The sequence below is a fragment of the Haliaeetus albicilla genome, chromosome 24, assembly GCF_947461875.1.
Source record: "Haliaeetus albicilla chromosome 24, bHalAlb1.1, whole genome shotgun sequence".
Lineage (NCBI taxonomy): Eukaryota > Metazoa > Chordata > Aves > Accipitriformes > Accipitridae > Haliaeetus > Haliaeetus albicilla.
This window is the reverse complement of record NC_091506.1, coordinates 12093671-12111299: the sequence shown is the minus strand read 5'-3', so window position 1 is coordinate 12111299 and position 17629 is coordinate 12093671. Positions and strand designations below refer to the sequence as shown.

The window sequence follows — 17629 nt, the reverse complement described above, 5'->3', positions numbered from 1 at the left end:
CTGCGCAGGAAATCCAGTTCTTAGGAGTAAAATGGCAAGACGGGCGTCGTCAGATCCCTGCGGACGTGATCAACAAAATAGCAGCTATGTCCTCACCGACTAATAAAAAGGAAACACAGGCTTTCTTAGGTGTTGTGGGCTTTTGGAGAATGCATATTCCAAATTACAGTCAAATTGTAAGTCCTCTCTACCAAGTTACCCGGAAGAAGAACGATTTTAAATGGGGGCCTGAGCAACGACAAGCCTTTGAACAAATTAAGCGGGAGATTGTTCATGCAGTAGCTCTTGGGCCAGTCCGGACAGGACCAGATGTTAAAAATGTGCTCTACACTGCAGCTGGGGAGAATGGCCCTACCTGGAGCCTTTGGCAGAAAGCACCTGGAGAGACCCGAGGCCGACCCCTGGGGTTTTGGAGTCGGGGATATCGAGGATCCGAGGCTCGCTATACTCCAACTGAAAAAGAGATATTGGCAGCATATGAAGGAGTTCGAGCCGCTTCAGAAGTGGTTGGTACTGAAACACAGCTCTTCTTAGCACCCCGACTGCCAGTGCTGGGCTGGATGTTCAAAGGGAAAGTTTCCTCTACACATCACGCGACTGATGCCACGTGGAGTAAGTGGATTGCACTGATCACACAACGGGCTCGCATAGGAAACCCCAGTCGCCCAGGAATTTTAGAAGTGATCACGGACTGGCCAGAAGACAAAGACTTTGGAATGTTGCCAGAGGAGGAGGTGACACGGGCTGAAGAGGCCCCGCTGTATAATAAACTGCCAGAAAATGAGAGGCAATATGCCCTGTTCACTGATGGGTCCTGTCGCATCGTGGGAAAACATCGGAGGTGGAAGGCTGCTGTATGGAGTCCTACACGACTAGTTGCAGAAACTGCTGAAGGAGAAGGTGAATCGAGTCAGTTTGCGGAGGTGAAAGCCATCCAGCTAGCATTAGATATTGCTGAAAGAGAAAAGTGGCCAGTGCTCTATCTCTATACTGACTCATGGATGGTGGCAAATGCCCTATGGGGGTGGCTACAGCAATGGAAGAAGGGCAACTGGCAACGCAGAGGTAAACCCATTTGGGCTGCCGCACTGTGGCAAGATATCGCTGTTCGGATAGAGAAGCTAGTGGTAAAAGTACGTCATGTAGATGCTCATGTACCCAAGAGTCGGGCCACTGAAGAACATCAAAACAATCAGCAGGCAGATCAGGCCGCCAAGATTGAAGTGTCTCAGGTGGACCTGGACTGGCAACGTAGGGGTGAGCTATTTATGGCTCGGTGGGCCCACGATACCTCAGGCCATCAGGGGAGAGATGCAACATATAGATGGGCTCGAGATCGAGGGGTGGACTTGACCATGGACACTATCGCACAGGTCATCCACGAATGTGAAACATGTGCCGCAATTAAGCAAGCCAAGCGGCAAAAACCCCTGTCGCATGGGGGGCGATGGCTGAAATATAAACAGTGGGAGGCCTGGCAGATTGACTATATCACACTCCCACGAACACGCCAAGGCAAGTGCCATGTGCTTACAATGGTGGAAGCAACCACTGGATGGCTGGAAACATACCCTGTGTCCCATGCCACTGCCCAGAACACTATTCTGGGCCTTGAAGAGAAAATTTTATGGCAACACGGCACCCCAGAAAGAATCGAGTCGGACAATGGGACTCACTTCCGAAACAACCTTGTAGATACCTGGGCCAAAGAACACGGCATTGAGTGGGTATATCACATCCCTTATCACGCACCGGCCTCCGGAAAAATCGAACGATACAACGGACTGCTGAAAACTACATTGAGAGCGATGGGGGGTGGGACTTTCAAACATTGGGATACACATTTAACAAAAGCCACCTGGTTAGTTAATACTAGAGGATCCGCCAATCGGGCTGGCCCCGCCCAACCAAGACTTCCACATACTGTAGAAGGCGATAAAGTCCCTGTAGTGCGCATGAGGAGTATGTTAGGAAAGACAGTCTGGGTTAGTCCTCCCTCAAGCAGAGGCAAACCCATTCAAGGGGTTGTTTTTGCTCAGGGACCTGGGTACACCTGGTGGGTGATGCAGAAGGATGGGGAAGTTCGATGTGTACCTCAGGGAGATTTGATTTTGGGAGAGAATAGCCAGTGAATTGGGCTGTATGATACCTAACTGCTAAATACCCTGCCAATGCATGTCATTGTATCTATAGTGTCTATATGCCATATCAAGGGTATTACTGTAAGAATTACCCAAATGACTGCGGGATGGACTTTGAAACTAAGCCAAGTACAACAGCGACAGAACTTGAACTGACACCCAGCAATTTCCTCAAGATCAACATCCTCGACCTGCAGAACAAGGGCGTGAGTTGCACCAAATGTACTAGCCACAAGTTCCAGAGGCAGCATACAACAACCCACCATCTCACACCATCTCTCTTATCCTGAAGAACTGTTACAACAGATGGAGCCCCAAAGTCATGGACTAAATAAAATCAATGGACACATTAGAGGAATAGCCCATACGCTAAAGGAATACCATTCGCGTGTGTGTGTGTGTGTGCGGGGGGACGACGGGGACGGACGCAAGTCCATATACTTATATGTATAAGACAAGGAAGTGGTAGTGGTCGATTGGAAAATGTAAGATCTGGGCATGATGTAGATGGTATAGAATAAGGGGTGGATAATGTCCTGGGTTCAGCTGGGATAGAGTTAATTTTTACAGGAACCTGGGAGGTGGGGGGCATAGCCGGGGCAGCTGACCTGAACTGGCCAAGGAGCTATTCCATACCATGTGACATCATGCTCAGTATATAAAGGGGGAGCGGGCCGGGGGGTGGGCTCTTCTTTTCGGTGGGGGAAGTGGCAGAGCGTCGGGTCCCGGGTGGTGAGCAGTTGCACTGTGCATCACTTTTTTTTTGTATACTTTTTCATTAGTACCGTTGTTGTTGTTGCAATTTCTTTGTGTTGTTCCAGTAAACTGCCTTTATCTCAACCCTCGAGGTTCCAGGTTTGTTTTTTTTTTTCCCTCTCCTCCGTCTTCCCCCCATCCCACCGGAGGGGGGCGGGAGGAGTGAGCGAGCGGCCGCGTGGTCCTTTGTTACCGGCTGGGCTGAAACCACGACAGCAAGGCTCTGTGGTGTCTCCTTTCCACCCAGTTAGCTTCCCTCTACAGCAGCAGGAGTGAAAGAATTGTAACTCAGTGGAATGGTTGGCCTCTGCATCAAGAATAAATGATAAAAACCTTGCATCTAAACTGCCATTGTCTTTGGACCTATTACGCAGGTTCAAATGGCCATGGTTATTTACCAAGAACGTATTTAATACTGTTGTTTATGAACACCTGGTTCACACCATCACGTGAAGCAAGAAAGGAAAGCTCTGGGATCCAAAGTTTTGATGTGCTTGTGTCATGACCCAACAAAGCAGGCTTGTAGGGCTGATCTAGATGAGACTACCCTGCCAAAAAGTTATGGGATCCTATTAAATTAAAGGAACAGAAATTTATCATGGCAACCAGATGTTGGGCCACAAAACAAAAATGCTTTTTCTGGTTTATTGTGCAATCATGGAATTTTAGCCATGTGATATGCCTGCAATCTGATGGGAAACTTCCTGAGTTCCTTCCTGTAGAGCAGGCAGTCCCTTCCCACAGGACAAAATTTTTGAGAGGCCAGCACAAGTTTTCAAACTGCAAAATATAAAGCCTAGTATCAGTGCACTTAAAATCAGACTATTAGCTACTGATCTGTTTTTTTCCACCTTTCCTATGTATACATTCAAGTGCTTTCCTATGATTTCCAACCATTTGACATCAGCCCATTAAAAAGTAGCTGCTAAATAACATGGTGAAAGGATCAGTTAACTACTTCTATAGAAAAAAAATCTAGTTTTTCTTCCCCATATTTATTTAGAAGAACCATGACTGAAGTGGACAAGCATGGGAATACACTTTCTGTACAACTGCAGTATTTTTTCATGTCTTCTTTCAAGGTGTTATAATTCTACATTTTAGCAGCATAAACCAAAATTCATTTAGAAATTCATTGTTGGTCTCTATCTTGATATGTTTTCTGGCAGTGATAAAAGCAAGAATCCTGTCAGCTCATGACAAAGGGACCCACGCGGAGGTTGTTGTGAAAGTGAAGAAGGTCCTGAAATCAGGCAAAGTGAAAATTGCTCGGAGCAACAGAAGCATTTACCCAGAATCCTGGACCAACAGGGGATGTACATGTCCCATTCTCAATCCTGGTAAGGATAAAATGCTTACCAGGTATTCTCCTTCCTCTGTAAACAGTGGTGACAATTCATTATGAACATTAGCTATGGCTACTCAACACTTCCCACCAGTCTTTCTGGGCTAGAGTCCTTTGATTCATCCACACCAATGAGGGAGTCACTACACGGCTGCAGTAAAAAGGCATTTTCTTATCAGAGAACAAAGTTTTACCAAAAAGCCCAAACCTTCTGGAAATGTTTTACTTTCAGTGACTTTATTTGATCTTCCAGAATATTTATGACTAGAAGAGTGTGTGTGAGAAAAAAAAAAATCCCTGTATTTTTATCTCCAAAGAGTTTTTTCTCACATCATGCTTTACTTCTTTTTGAAAAAACTAGACATTATTATGAAAATTTTGGAAAGTGGAGGGAACTTAACTTCTTCTATGCCTTTGTAATGTTTTCAAATAATGAAAAGTAAGTCTTCCTTCTTCCTTCTACTGTAAATTCTAGTGCATTCAATGGTTTGTTCTATCAAAGCCTAAAGCTGACAACCTGCAGCATATTGGAAACCATTCATGGGTGGAGAACATAAAACCAAATGAATTTAATTTCAAACCAAGACAGACATGAAAATCTTTAACAATTAGAAAAATCATTTTTTAAGTAAATAAAGCCCCTCTTTTTATAACCAGTTTAGGATAGGTCTCTAGGTTTGCTCACTAATCACATTCTATCAGAATGATTGATGTTTCTTCACTTTTAATTATGGGAATCTCCCTGCAGCAGTGAAGTAGGGTAGTGCAAAGCATCAACTTTCTCCCCAGCTCTGCTGCAGGCAGAAACATCACACTGTAGACTGCAAAGCTCCCCATACTAGTGCTGAGTAATGTTATCAGTGGCTGTGCAGATACATTCCTCAATTCAGCCTTCCCTACTGCTGCCTCTCCTGCAATACAAATTAGTGGACCACAGAGAGAAGTATGTTTACTTGAACAACAGCTAAAAACTGTAGGTAAATCTCAGAATCCTGCAAATTTGAGCCTGGACTCTATTTTTTCAAGTAGAATCATAGAATCATTTAAGTTGGAAAAGACCTTTAAGATCAAGTCCAGCTGTAAACCTAACCCTGCCAAGTCTACCACTAAACCATGTCCCTAAGTGCCCAAGTAGATGCTAGGTGTCTAAATCTGACAGATCTTGATTGCTCGCAGCTTTTCTTCATATCACTGGAAGTTTCGAGTCTTTGGGACCATGTCCTGGGATCAAATCCCAATAAGACAAAGACTTTAGCTGTCATCAGGGTGACCGGTAGTATATGCCGGCAATCATTATGCAACCGTTCACCACAGAAAATGGTGACTTGTCATAATTCTAAAAGCAGCACCTGATAGAAAAATTACCCTGTTTTTTTTCCTCTGAGTACATTAGAAACATATCCACTGAGTGAAAGGAATTCCTTATGCTTCACTTAAAATGTAAGGTTTAATCTAACCTTTAAGACAAGTTCTCAGTTGAAATTAGCCACATACAGGAGACAGCTGTTTTAGGAAAGGCTGTGTCAAATTAAACTTGGTATGAATTTTTCCTGTTATGACAAAATGACCTGTACTGTCTCAGAAACAAATTTTGTCTTCCATTATCTGTATCAAGTGGAACACTGCATCTGAATTTGCATTGAAGTGTAATATGGACCCTGAGCTCCTTTTTTTGGGATAGTTCTTGAATTCACATATAAATTTTTTGGCTTAATGTAGTCCAAATGAATAAGGTGTTTCCCTTTACTTAAACTCCAGTGGCACAGTTGTGCATAATTAATTATTTACCAGTGCTCCCTGTGAAACTGTGGGAGCCCTTAATCAGACATGAATAAAACATATTGCTTAAATACAATGAGAGTACATCTGATCCCCACACAGATATTTGTATAAGGAAAATATCACAGGACATTCAGATGCTAGAGATGCAGATGTTACGCCGTTGCCTCAATATAAATTAAAGCTATGGACAGGTTCCAGTCACTGTAGTTCTGCAGATTTCAACATACTGCTTGATGGAACCCCTTCCCCAAGATCACAGTATGCCCTGACTCATGGTGGAAACCTTACTTTTTCTCTCTTCTTGGGGCTTTTACACCCACCTTTACCCTCCTTTCTTTATAAGCATGAGCAGTTGCTTCCCAGCAACAGATCAGACTCAAACCTGGTCATCTGTACATGGAGGTGTTAAATTTGTATTCCAGTGGTATGGCCACTGGAACTAACTCAATTTGTAGTTTTAATTCCTGAGCATGATCATATTGAACCTGTGTGCCCAGGAGTCAACACTAACAATATGCAGATGAAAATATGTATACATATAAGATGGCACGTGCATAAACTGTATGAAGCTGGCTAAGATGCTACATGCCAGATCCTTATGAAATAGAGAAATTCTACATTTGGGTTTTTTCTTCTATTTACTGACTGAAGTTTCCCCCCCCCCCTTTTTTTTTTTTTTTTTTTTTTTAAAACTAGGTACTGACTATCTTATAGCAGGCCAGGAAGACTCTAGGTCCAACAAACTCCTTGTGAACATGAACAGCCTGGTGAAACCCTGGAAAGCACATTTGGGAAAACAAGTATCAGATATTCTTCGAACTGGGTGCAAATAATTTCTGCTTCGAAAGTTGCTGAACTTTGCCTTTTAGTAACACTGCAGTGAAAGGTGTTGTTAGTTCATGCATTTCCATTCAACATTCTCCTAGCTGAAGTGAAGAAAGCAGATTTACCATCCTTTCTCCTTTCACGTGCTTAGACAGGAAACTTGGGACATGACTACTTTTTTCAAAAATGCACAGCCTTATCATACAAAATTGTCTAGTGCATCATACATAGGTTACAAAGTTCTTAATTTGAGCCTGATTCCACACACCCAGAGAATCATTTTACAAGGCAAAACTAAAGATATGGACTAGCATTTCCATACTTCAGGTCAGAGCCTGATATTAATATCCATAAGCTGCTTACATAATGCATTCATTACTTGGGTGTAGTTTTCTTTGTAAGTGACCACTAACAGGCAGCAATTTCTTTCAGCTTTATAAGTGGCATAATACTAAACAAGCATGTCAAATAATACTTATTTAAAAGAGCTCAGATTGATTTAACATCAGACTGCAATTATTCCAATATAACAGGTTGCTTTCTAGAAGGCAGTATTATCCCATTGCTGAACAGAAACAAACTAATATGTGACTTATCTTGGGACAAGGTCCTTTATAGATGTACATGGCTATCATCAATGCTTAGTGCTGAGGTCTGCTGCAGAAACCACCTTGACTCAAACTTGATTCCAAATCCAACCCTTGCTCTTTAAGGTCATTTTGCTCTTTGCTGTAGTACATTAGTCTGTAACACCACAAAGGTTTCACAGCGATTACCAGTGAAAAGCCTTAAGGCTAGGAAAGAGCCAAAACATGTGAGGAACTAGCAGCTGCTCTAGTGTTGAGATTGTAACACTACAAAAGCTATAAGGCAGAAGCAGGAGGAGGTAAATGGATTGGCTGGACTGTGTATTAAATGAGGTAGCTATAGCTCCTGTGAGAGTAACCTGGCTATTCAAACTGTGCTCAAGACCACTGGCATTTGATTGCACTTAGCGCTTTCATTCTGCTTTATTTCTCTTGGTCACACTTCAGGTTAAGATATTGAAGTTAGGCTTCCTTCCCATTGTGCCTGAGGATTATTTTTCTCTCCACAATAAGTATAGGAGTGGAAACATCTGCACTCTAGGTAGAATGCTTTTGCAGAACAGAACTGTTTTTTTCTCAATCAATTTTACCCTACCCTATAGTAATTAAGAGGTAGCTATTTAAATCATTCCCTAACACAATATTTTCAGGAAGTTGTAGTTTAAGACCTGCGTCCCCTGTTTAAAGGCTCACAATCAAATGAAGCTGGTTGGAGCACATTCCCTTTTCAAGTAAAGCAGAAATTGTAATGAGTCAGTCTAGTCTTTCAGGGGGTTACAGAGAAAAACACATGCACACATGCTACTTTTGCATAGTTCTATTCCATGTCTATAATTTTTTAATGCGCTCAGGAAAGAGGAGATGTCTTCATTTAGCACTGTGACTGGCACATGGAGTATCTAGAAAAACCTAATAATAATGCAGAATGATGGAAGTCCCAGTCTACAACTTAGGCCATCAGTTTGTTCTCTTTATCACGGGGAACCTGAAAAACCAGCTTCTTTCATTCCATTTGTTGCTGTTTTCCTTTTAACTTCATATTGTTGAATAGCAGAAAAATCCTCAGCTCATTTGGAAATGGATGACAGGCAGGTATTTTCAAAATAAAAGCCCCACTTTTTTTCCCCACAGCGCATAAACATTTCTTCCTCCCCCCCTTTTCAGGAAGTCTCCCCTCCTCCATTGCCATTGCTTTCCCTCTTTCACTTCATTATTTATTTGTTGTTACCTAAAGCGGTATCCAACAACGTGGCATCTCTAACAAGCCATTTAATTAATGCAATAAAACACTTTTTAACCAAGGAATTTGGCTTAATTTGAAATGTCAGCTTACAGAAATTAAGAGCATAGCAACTGCTTTCTTTAATGTCTCCAGAAATTGTCTCACAACAAAAAGATTGACTAGTTCTCTTTCAAATATCACTAAAAATAAAGATGTGTACGTGAATTTACAGTCTGTTCTCAAAGGGCCTCTCAGAATAAATGAAAAATCAAGTGTAGGTTTAGAACTAAGCTAAGGAACATGCTTTTCAACAGAGGCCATTTTACCTGCAGGCAATCTTATTTAATGATGTTCATATTCCATTTTGGTTTATTGTCACTACCATATTAAAACAAACTCCCATATTCCACTTTTTGAGCCAGATGGTTGATTTTTGTGGGGAGGGTAAACATCTGCATAGTTCCTTTCTGTAGATGAAAATTATTTTTTAACATGGTCATTTACAAGCATTTCTAGCTACTACTGGTAGAAATACTATTTGTAATAAGAATATTGATACCCTGATGTGTTCTCTTGGGGCCTACTATAATACAGTGATTAATGACTACCAAATGCAAACAATGTTGTATGCAAACAAGATAGTCATCAATATATCACACATTTTAGGTATCTCAAAAGTAGGTGATATATACACACACTTTAGAGAAAAGTGTAAAGCAAGTGGAGTGGGGGAACCCCAAAATATTCAGCTGATTTCTTCTCTCCCTTCTAATTTCCCATTCTTTTTGAATCTCTAATTTACTGGCTGGTACCTGTATAGCTAAGTCTACTTCATTCCCTTCATTAGTTAGAAACATTGCACATTTTGTCCCAACTACTAGCTTGTGTTTAATGGTTTTACTCTACAGAGTAGCAGGTATCCCATAAGTCTGGAATTTGAAAGTGAAAAATAAAAGCACATTAGTGTGAGTCAACACTGCAAGTTGACTTTTTATTGGTATCACTACTTCTACTAAACAGGTATCTCTGAGTTCACAGAGAAGAAAAATAAAAGAATAAAGTTCCAACTCACACAGAGCTACCATGTGCAATCTCTTTGTTCTGCAGTGCTACAATCCAGGCAGCCCATCTGAAAATAAGTATCTAAATAGAAATGAACTGCATAGATTAAGTTACAACAGCTGTTGATTAAAGACGAAATGAGGAAGTTTAAATTGATCACCAAGAGACTTTGGAAAGGAACAGTTATTTTCTTGTGTACTGGTACCTGAAATGAAGACAGCATGAAACAGTGCAAGATGACAGCTGTCTTCCTAATAGAAGCTGTTGCATATTCCTCAGAACAAGCAAACAAGGTCATACATAGTAGATTAAAAGAACTAACATAGAAGGTATGGTATTCCATATTTGTACGGTATACAAAAAATAATTGTTTTATAGGCCTGTGTACAATATCACATACCTTGTGATCCTCTCTGTGACTGGGTGTCTTAGGTGGCACAGTAGTACAAAGAATACTAACACAGAAAAAAGGATGCATTTGCCCAATGTGACTGGACAGTGTTAGTACATCTAAAACAGGACCTGTCTTTAAAATGTCCATGTGAACAACCCTGCAGCACCCAAACAGACATGTTGTCTCACAAGCAGTAGCAACCACATACCAAACGGTAGCAATGATGTACCACTTGGAAATCCTGCATAAGGATGAAATAAAAGCCTCGCCCACAAGAAAAGAAGCCTGGAAAGCTGTGGGAAATTTATAATAGGGCAGGTGATAGTTTGAAGCAGATACACATATAACTTTTAACAGATAGCAGCAAACTCAGGATTGCTGGAGGTCAAAGTAGCTCTCTGTAACAGCTGTGCAGCACGTGTATCCATGAATACGTGATCATTCTGGCAATGAGGACCCTTAAACCATCAAAGTAGTTCATTAAATGGCCATTGTGATTGCTAAGCCCTAACTCCAATGTACCGATGTATTGCTACAAATGGCTCTCCAGCTTCTGCTCTTGGCAATCAACTAAGAAGGAAAATGTACCTATGCACAACTTTTGTGCACTGCTCTTCCAAGAGTGGCTCACTGCTATAAAGAGTAAGTTTTCTCTGTAGCATTTACCACGTCTCATAATTTTTCCATGCTGCTTAATGTAAGCTGTCTTTGAGTTGATATAATTCACATGATGTGCTCCCTCAAGTCCCCCAGACTTCAAAAAGTTAGCATGTTGTTATCTGTTGTAGCACTTCCTTTTTTTGTACTAAAACTTCAATTAAAAATACTCAGACACTTATATTGATGTGAGGTTTGGGATCTATTTTTAACATTTTAAACCATGCAATCCTCAAACCACAAGCACATTAATTCTTAAGTTAATAAACCACAAACATTCCAAACATCAGGTTCTTGCTTCAATAGCGTTAGCACAGTCAGGCAAATGGAGAAAAGCATTTAGCTAATAAGGCAACCATGATACATGCTATTTTTCTACTGAGCAATTCACCAAAAAAAAAAGTACATTTGGTATGACATGTACAGATTAGAAACACAAACTGAGTACAGTTAATTTATGTAAATGGCATGTTAATTCAATAACTGATCAAAACCCACTCCTGCAAAATCTTACATGTGGGTACTTGCAGGTGCTTAATTCCCATAATATATACATGAAGTTTTACTGGTTTGAGATCTAATAAGGTCTAAAAAAATACTTAACAAGTCCTAAACCTGCTCCTTTACACACAGTTGATTTGTGGGATGCAAGGTATGAAAATAGAAATGCATGACAGGTAGATGGAAGATGCCATACCTATAAGTGCTCAGAACTAAGATAGAAGTCAGCTTGTGTTGGTCTCCAAGCCAGTGTGTTACAGAGACTTACCCTTGCAACTCTACATTATAGTTGCACTTACTCTTCGGGGTCCTGTACAAGTTCTTACCTTACATGTGTACTTCTATTCAGAAAACTGTACCTCCAAGAGCCAGTCTTCATTCTTCACACATTAATGACATGATAAATATTGCCATCGTTCTTTTGTCTTGCAGCTTAGTGATGAGAAACATTATGATGTACCACTTTCAAATGCACAGGTCTGAGTCTTAAAAGAGAATTTTGATCCAGGAAACTGTCCCTGTATATTGGTACTAGATAGTAGCTTTATGTCAGGTGTAGTGCTTTCATGACAAGTAACGTAGGCCAATATGGGACAATGTACAGTACAAGTTCTGCTACCCTAGATCCTCAGGCCCTTAGCTCTTCTGCATTTGAAAAATTGTGAGTCTAGCTCTGAAAATATTAACTCCAATTAATTTGTAATATGGCCTTTATGAGAAAAATCACAAGCACTGAGGATACTGCAATCATTAACTGTGCAGGTAACACCCATTAATAACATCTGTACACACTTCCAATATAGAAACATAATGGTTATCAACTGGACTAATTCTAAATCAGCAGCTTTACAGACATGCTAAATGTAATGCTAACAAGCATGGGATCCAACTATCGAAGCCTGCCAACCTTTGCTTGTTCCATGCAGGGCCAAATTGGATGAAATCAGCTGGATCCAACCTAGTTCATTCCTTTAGATTCTTTGTTGCAAGGAAAAAAAAGAAACAGCCCCTTGGGCCAGGTAAGGGAACAGAGCCACTACCTGTAAGGAGAAATGTGACTGGCTGTAGGGAAAAAGGAAGCAATACTAGTATTTGGGGGTGTATGAGAAGGGGACAAAATACAAAACAAAAGGAACAGGGTGGAGGCAGCAACACTCTTGTAACAGTAAGAAAAAGGTCAGAAACCACAGATGTAGAAATGAAACACCCCTCTCCCATATAGCACACTATGAAGGGAACAAGTGCATTATGAGGGGATGCTTTCGCCTTCTTAGGAGACATAAGGAACTGTCACATTCGGAAACAAACAAATCAACCAGACCTGTCATCAGATCTGGTACAACAAATCCTATGTCCGCTTACCCTTCACATCATTGCTGCGGCATCTGGGTTAATCTGCAATGTGCAGTCACTACAAATCTTCCTGTGCTCTTTGTTTTGGCTATAACAGGGCCTTCATGTGCTGTCTGCTCACAGATATATCAATACCAATTTGTAATAAGCTATTTGTTAAAGAACACAAACCAAACCAAGCCAAACCAAAAACACCAACAGCAAAAACATCTCTCCTTGTTTTAGAGATTGCCGCTCCATTCAGGCTCTGGCTGCTGACAATATTTTATGCTAAGAACATGGAATTCACTGGAGGAAACACACACACAAAAAAGAAGAAATAAAGGAAAAGTCCAAGGATTCTTGAAGAAAGTAAAGTCAGTAACAGACAGGAGAAAAATCACAGCCCTACATTAGGCAGGCATGGCCATACATTCTACTCCTGACACCACTGGGTGAAACTTGCTACCTCAAGTTTATCTTCCTTGAATTATAAAAAAGCTTTTTTTGTATATCAAGCAGCAAACACTGCACTCTCCGCAAGCAGGACAAAATATTTAATAATTTCAATTAAATTAGCAAATGGCAGAAAATTAAGCAATATTCCAAGCATTTCAGTGTGTTGTACAGGGCTACTTCCAGTAGATCTAAATGCATGAAAAGACTGTTGCACCTTGAACCACTGGATGAATGCACAGTGTACTTTAATCATAAACCCTTGTGCTTCTGGTAGTGATGGGTGCAAAGCCCATTGTGGGCTTTTACTAATGCTATTAACATGTTAATAGCAGCAATCTGAACTGCTCAGGATGTCTTAGTAGAAACAGTTATGCATTGCATTTACTAATATTTCAGTATTTTAGCAGTCTTTGACCTATTTCTTGGCCTTCATAGTATCAAGGTACATCAATATTTGAGAGGGAGATAAGCTGCTGCTTCTTCCATGCTCAGCTACAGATCTGTAAGTCTTGAACTAGAATTCTAGTCATCTTACCCTAATGCAGTCAGAACTAGCCTACAATGAAGAATGCTAAAAAACCCCAACCTAACATCTTAATGTTTCAGGTCTTGCAAACCTCATGCTCTAGCTATGAATTCACCACCAAATTACCTAGTTTGACATTTTAAATAACTTCACACTGATCCATGAACCTTATTAGGTACTATCTTGCATTAGTGGGAAAGAATTATAACATTGATATCATAATCATTGCTGCACTTCTCCACTCTTACTCTGTTGGGTGAGTCTTCTCTCAAGTTCTCAGTATCACTAACAAAACAGCTCCAGAGGGGTTAAAAGCAGTTGAAAAACAACTGCAGACAGGCTGGTGCTGTTCAACAAAATTAAGTCACATCCAATGAATAGAGCTGATTAAGAATAAATGACAAACTGCTGGTAGCTTCTCTACACTGTCCCACACTAACACTGCTAGAATTTTAATGAGAAGTAAAACAAGAGTCTAAGAAGCATATAATATCCTTTTTTCCTTCCCTAGGAATAAGAAAGTAGGCTCTACCTATTTAGGTAACAACTTTGCTCAAAGAGATTCATTGACGTGTGATCAGATAAGTGCCTTACATGAACAGGAGACATCACTGGAAGGTTTAACAAGGACATTCTCAGTAAGAACTGCATAGGATATAGATCTTATTTCCAACACTGCCCTGCCAGATCCCCAGATCCAATGATCCTTAGAAAAAACTGCAAGATAAACATCTCCCTTCTAGACATACATCATTCCTGTCCGGGCGAGGGGAGAGGTCATTATCAAATCTGAAGCAAGGTCATATCTCTAGGAAAGTTACTGAACACCAGTTAGTTAGGTCTTTGAAATGCAGGCAGGCTGTACTGCAGAGAAAAGCAGAAAAAATTGAGTCAACTTTTAAACACATTCTGAAAATGCAATTTGATCTAAATTTAACCACTTTTCAGTAGTTAACTATATTTTATGTTAAACAATCACCTGTAAGAGACAAGTTTTATAGGCAACCTTAAGTTGATTGCAGGAACAACCCCAGCCTAACAAGCAAGTTATCACAAGTTATATATGAATTTGTGGCCTGCATCATGCAGGGGTTCCAGCCACTTGATAACAGTCCAACCCAGTCTTCAAAACTATGGCTTGTTTCACTGCTGCATTAACTGCAAAATTACAAGGGTATGCAACAACTGAAGAGGAATGATTAAAACTGGAAAATGGAAGTATTACATAGTAATATTGTACAAGGCAGTATTTTAGGAGCAATGATAAAAGTCTGTAGGACTAATACAATTAAAAGAACCTCTTTTTACTCTAAAAACTAAACTGATAAAATCCAGCTGGGATCATATCTGCCCATAACGGTTTGGGCTAAGTAATTTGTATTAAAAACATATTCTATTACATCTAGAAGCGCTCCATGCTTTGTTAGCTAAACTCTAATTATTTAATCACACTCAGCACATCAGTTTTTATAGGACAGAGATCAACTAAGAGACATAGAATTAAATAAAGAACAATTATTTCATAATGAAAGCTCTCCCTCTCCCCATCAATTACTACTTTTGACTTGACATACAAAAGCACCTGATACACCATACATAAAATCATTACAAAGTTACTCCATGCAAGTGATTTCTCAAAAACATTTGAAACTACTAGTCCCCCCGCAAGAACCAATAGCTTAGTGATGGCAGATAGAGAATCAAGACATTATTTATGCAGAAAATAAGAAACATTAGAATGAGACAACTATATGCAGCTCTAAGTTTTGTATCCAGACAATAAAAATGCAACTTATCTGCTTATTTCACAAGCTTGCCATATATTGCCAAGGATCATTTTATCATCTTTATTATATACTAAAATAACTGCTGATTGATTTTAGATTTAAAATGGAAGCATGCAACTATAAGAGAAAAATCATGTAAACAAAGCAATGCTGGGAAACATAATAAAAGCAAGGAGTTATATGTATAGATATGTATAGATGATGTAACTGCATTAGTTTACATAGCAAGAAAAGAAATTCCAGACAATTTATTTTTCCCCATTCATCTAGAATTTAAAACAAGTCTACTAATAGAGATGGAAAAGAAATCTCCATGTAAATTCAGTAATACTTTCAAGGGATATATAATGGTCAAGAAAGACAACTTGACCCTAAAATTACATCATCAAAATCAGCTGCAGTCCACACTAAATAGCTTCCCCTTCTTTACTTTCAGGGGTCCAAGGAAGTGACAGTATGCATTTACTGTTGATCTACCTTCTAATTCCTCATCTTTCACTGAACTGAAAGCTATACTACATAGTTGTCATGAACTTAAAATCCAGAAGTCAGTCTGACTGCATTTTACTTAACGTAGCAAAATACAAACTCCATGGCAGAAAACGTACTCTAAAACTAAACCAGAAAACAGGAAGGACTGGACTCAGTGTCTCAACATATAGCCCTAGTTCCTTGTCAAGCAAATCTTTATTACTATTTTAAGTTTTTAATGGTAAAAAAAGAACCCAAACCCCCCAAAAACCCCACAGGCTGGCACTCACAGAATGGGGGGCAGGGGTAGTAGGTAAGGAGAATGAGAGAGACTTGATTTTTTTTGTTTTAGTCCAAGTTACATCACTTCCACTTTTAAGGGATTATCCAGAATGCAAATGAGGTGATGACAGTTATGCTAGTTTCTAATTTGACAAGGACAGGAGGAAAAGAAACTGATGATTTCCATAAAGACAAGGATTAGAGCTACGACTTCCTTTCTCAAAACACCTCAAACACATTACATGGTGGTTTTCAGTTTCTGAGGTAAGGCCATTACACGTATTCCACATTTGTACTGGATCTAACACAACAGGTTACCAAGCCACAGCAGAGTCAGAAAGACGCAACTCCATCCTACACACGCCTTCAAATATGTTAGATTACATGCTGCAAGTTCCCTCTGTCAGTATTAGGTTCAGGTCCCTAGCTACTGTAGGACCAGGATTCTGCATTTTGTTTTGTACACAGATGCTATAAATACTGTTACAGAGGATAAATCCAAAACCTGTACAGCATTCAGGCAACGTGGGAAAGAAAAGCACAGCAGAAAAAAATAGGAGGCAAACCGTTCTTAGAACAGAGCACCCCTTCACAAATGGCTTTTGCTTCTTCACAAATTAATGCATTGGATTTCCATTTGAACAACCAAAAGCTTGGAAGCATGTGTTGCTTTTTTTTTTTAATTTGGTGCCCAGTGTTTATCTGATTGCCTAAGATTTCATTTTCATGGCCCAATTGCCTAAGTGCCAAGGTTTATCACTGCTGCTTTTGTGCCCATTTACTCAGGTTAACTTGGCATTTGTCTTCCCACACCTGAAAGAGTCACACTGAGAAGCTCTGTCACACTTGTATCTTTTAAAAGCAAAGAGATGCTGAGAGTACCTGCTATCCATGCCCTCAGAACTGAGCAGTTGTCAGCCACTTAATTGCCTACAATTTTTTTTGAGGATCCAACAGCTGTACTGAAATAGAAACAGCTCAAACACACTGTAAAATTTAACAGAAATTCCCCTCAAACATTCAGAAGCATCATCACTAACACTGAAATAACTTATGCAAACAAGATACCAAAACATTATATGGAAGCAATGCTGCTGAGCACTTAAGACTGCTGCCTACAGAGACAGGTAAGTGTTTAAATATTACTAGATTTACCGGGCTGCACTATTGCCACTACAACTTCTTATGTTTTGGTTAAGTTAACCAACACATAAGGAGAGTGGAAAAAAAACCAAACCAAAAACCAAACCACCAAAAAAACCACCAACCCTGCAATGAACAGTTACTGAAGCCACAGGTGCAATTTGTTTTGTAATACAGTTCTCACAACCTACATTTTGCTAGGAAAGAAAAACAATGCAGCATTCCCTTATCCACAGGTATTAAACTATAGTGAATTACTATGAAATTACTTGCACCTCTAAAGTAATTCTCAAATATTTTAATAGCTGTTCAGGTCCTCTGTAGTGCTGGTTCATGATTCAGTCTACTATAGCTACG

General features: G+C 39.9%; 2 protein-coding genes across 2 annotated transcripts in view; one reads left to right on the top strand and one right to left on the bottom strand.

Moving 5' to 3' along the window:
- The window catches only part of LOC104323999 (netrin-4), a 61168-nt gene extending 51433 nt beyond the window's left edge, over nt 1-9735 (top strand). The window contains exons 9-10 of the mRNA XM_069812138.1: nt 4067-4237; nt 6721-9735. Coding sequence (XP_069668239.1) covers nt 4067-4237; nt 6721-6857 — 308 coding nt within the window. The 3' untranslated portion in view covers nt 6858-9735. The remainder of the gene's footprint in view (nt 1-4066; nt 4238-6720) is intronic.
- Nucleotides 1-17629, bottom strand: part of UROC1 (urocanate hydratase 1) — a 123442-nt gene that overhangs the window by 97565 nt on the left and 8248 nt on the right. The window lies entirely within an intron of this gene.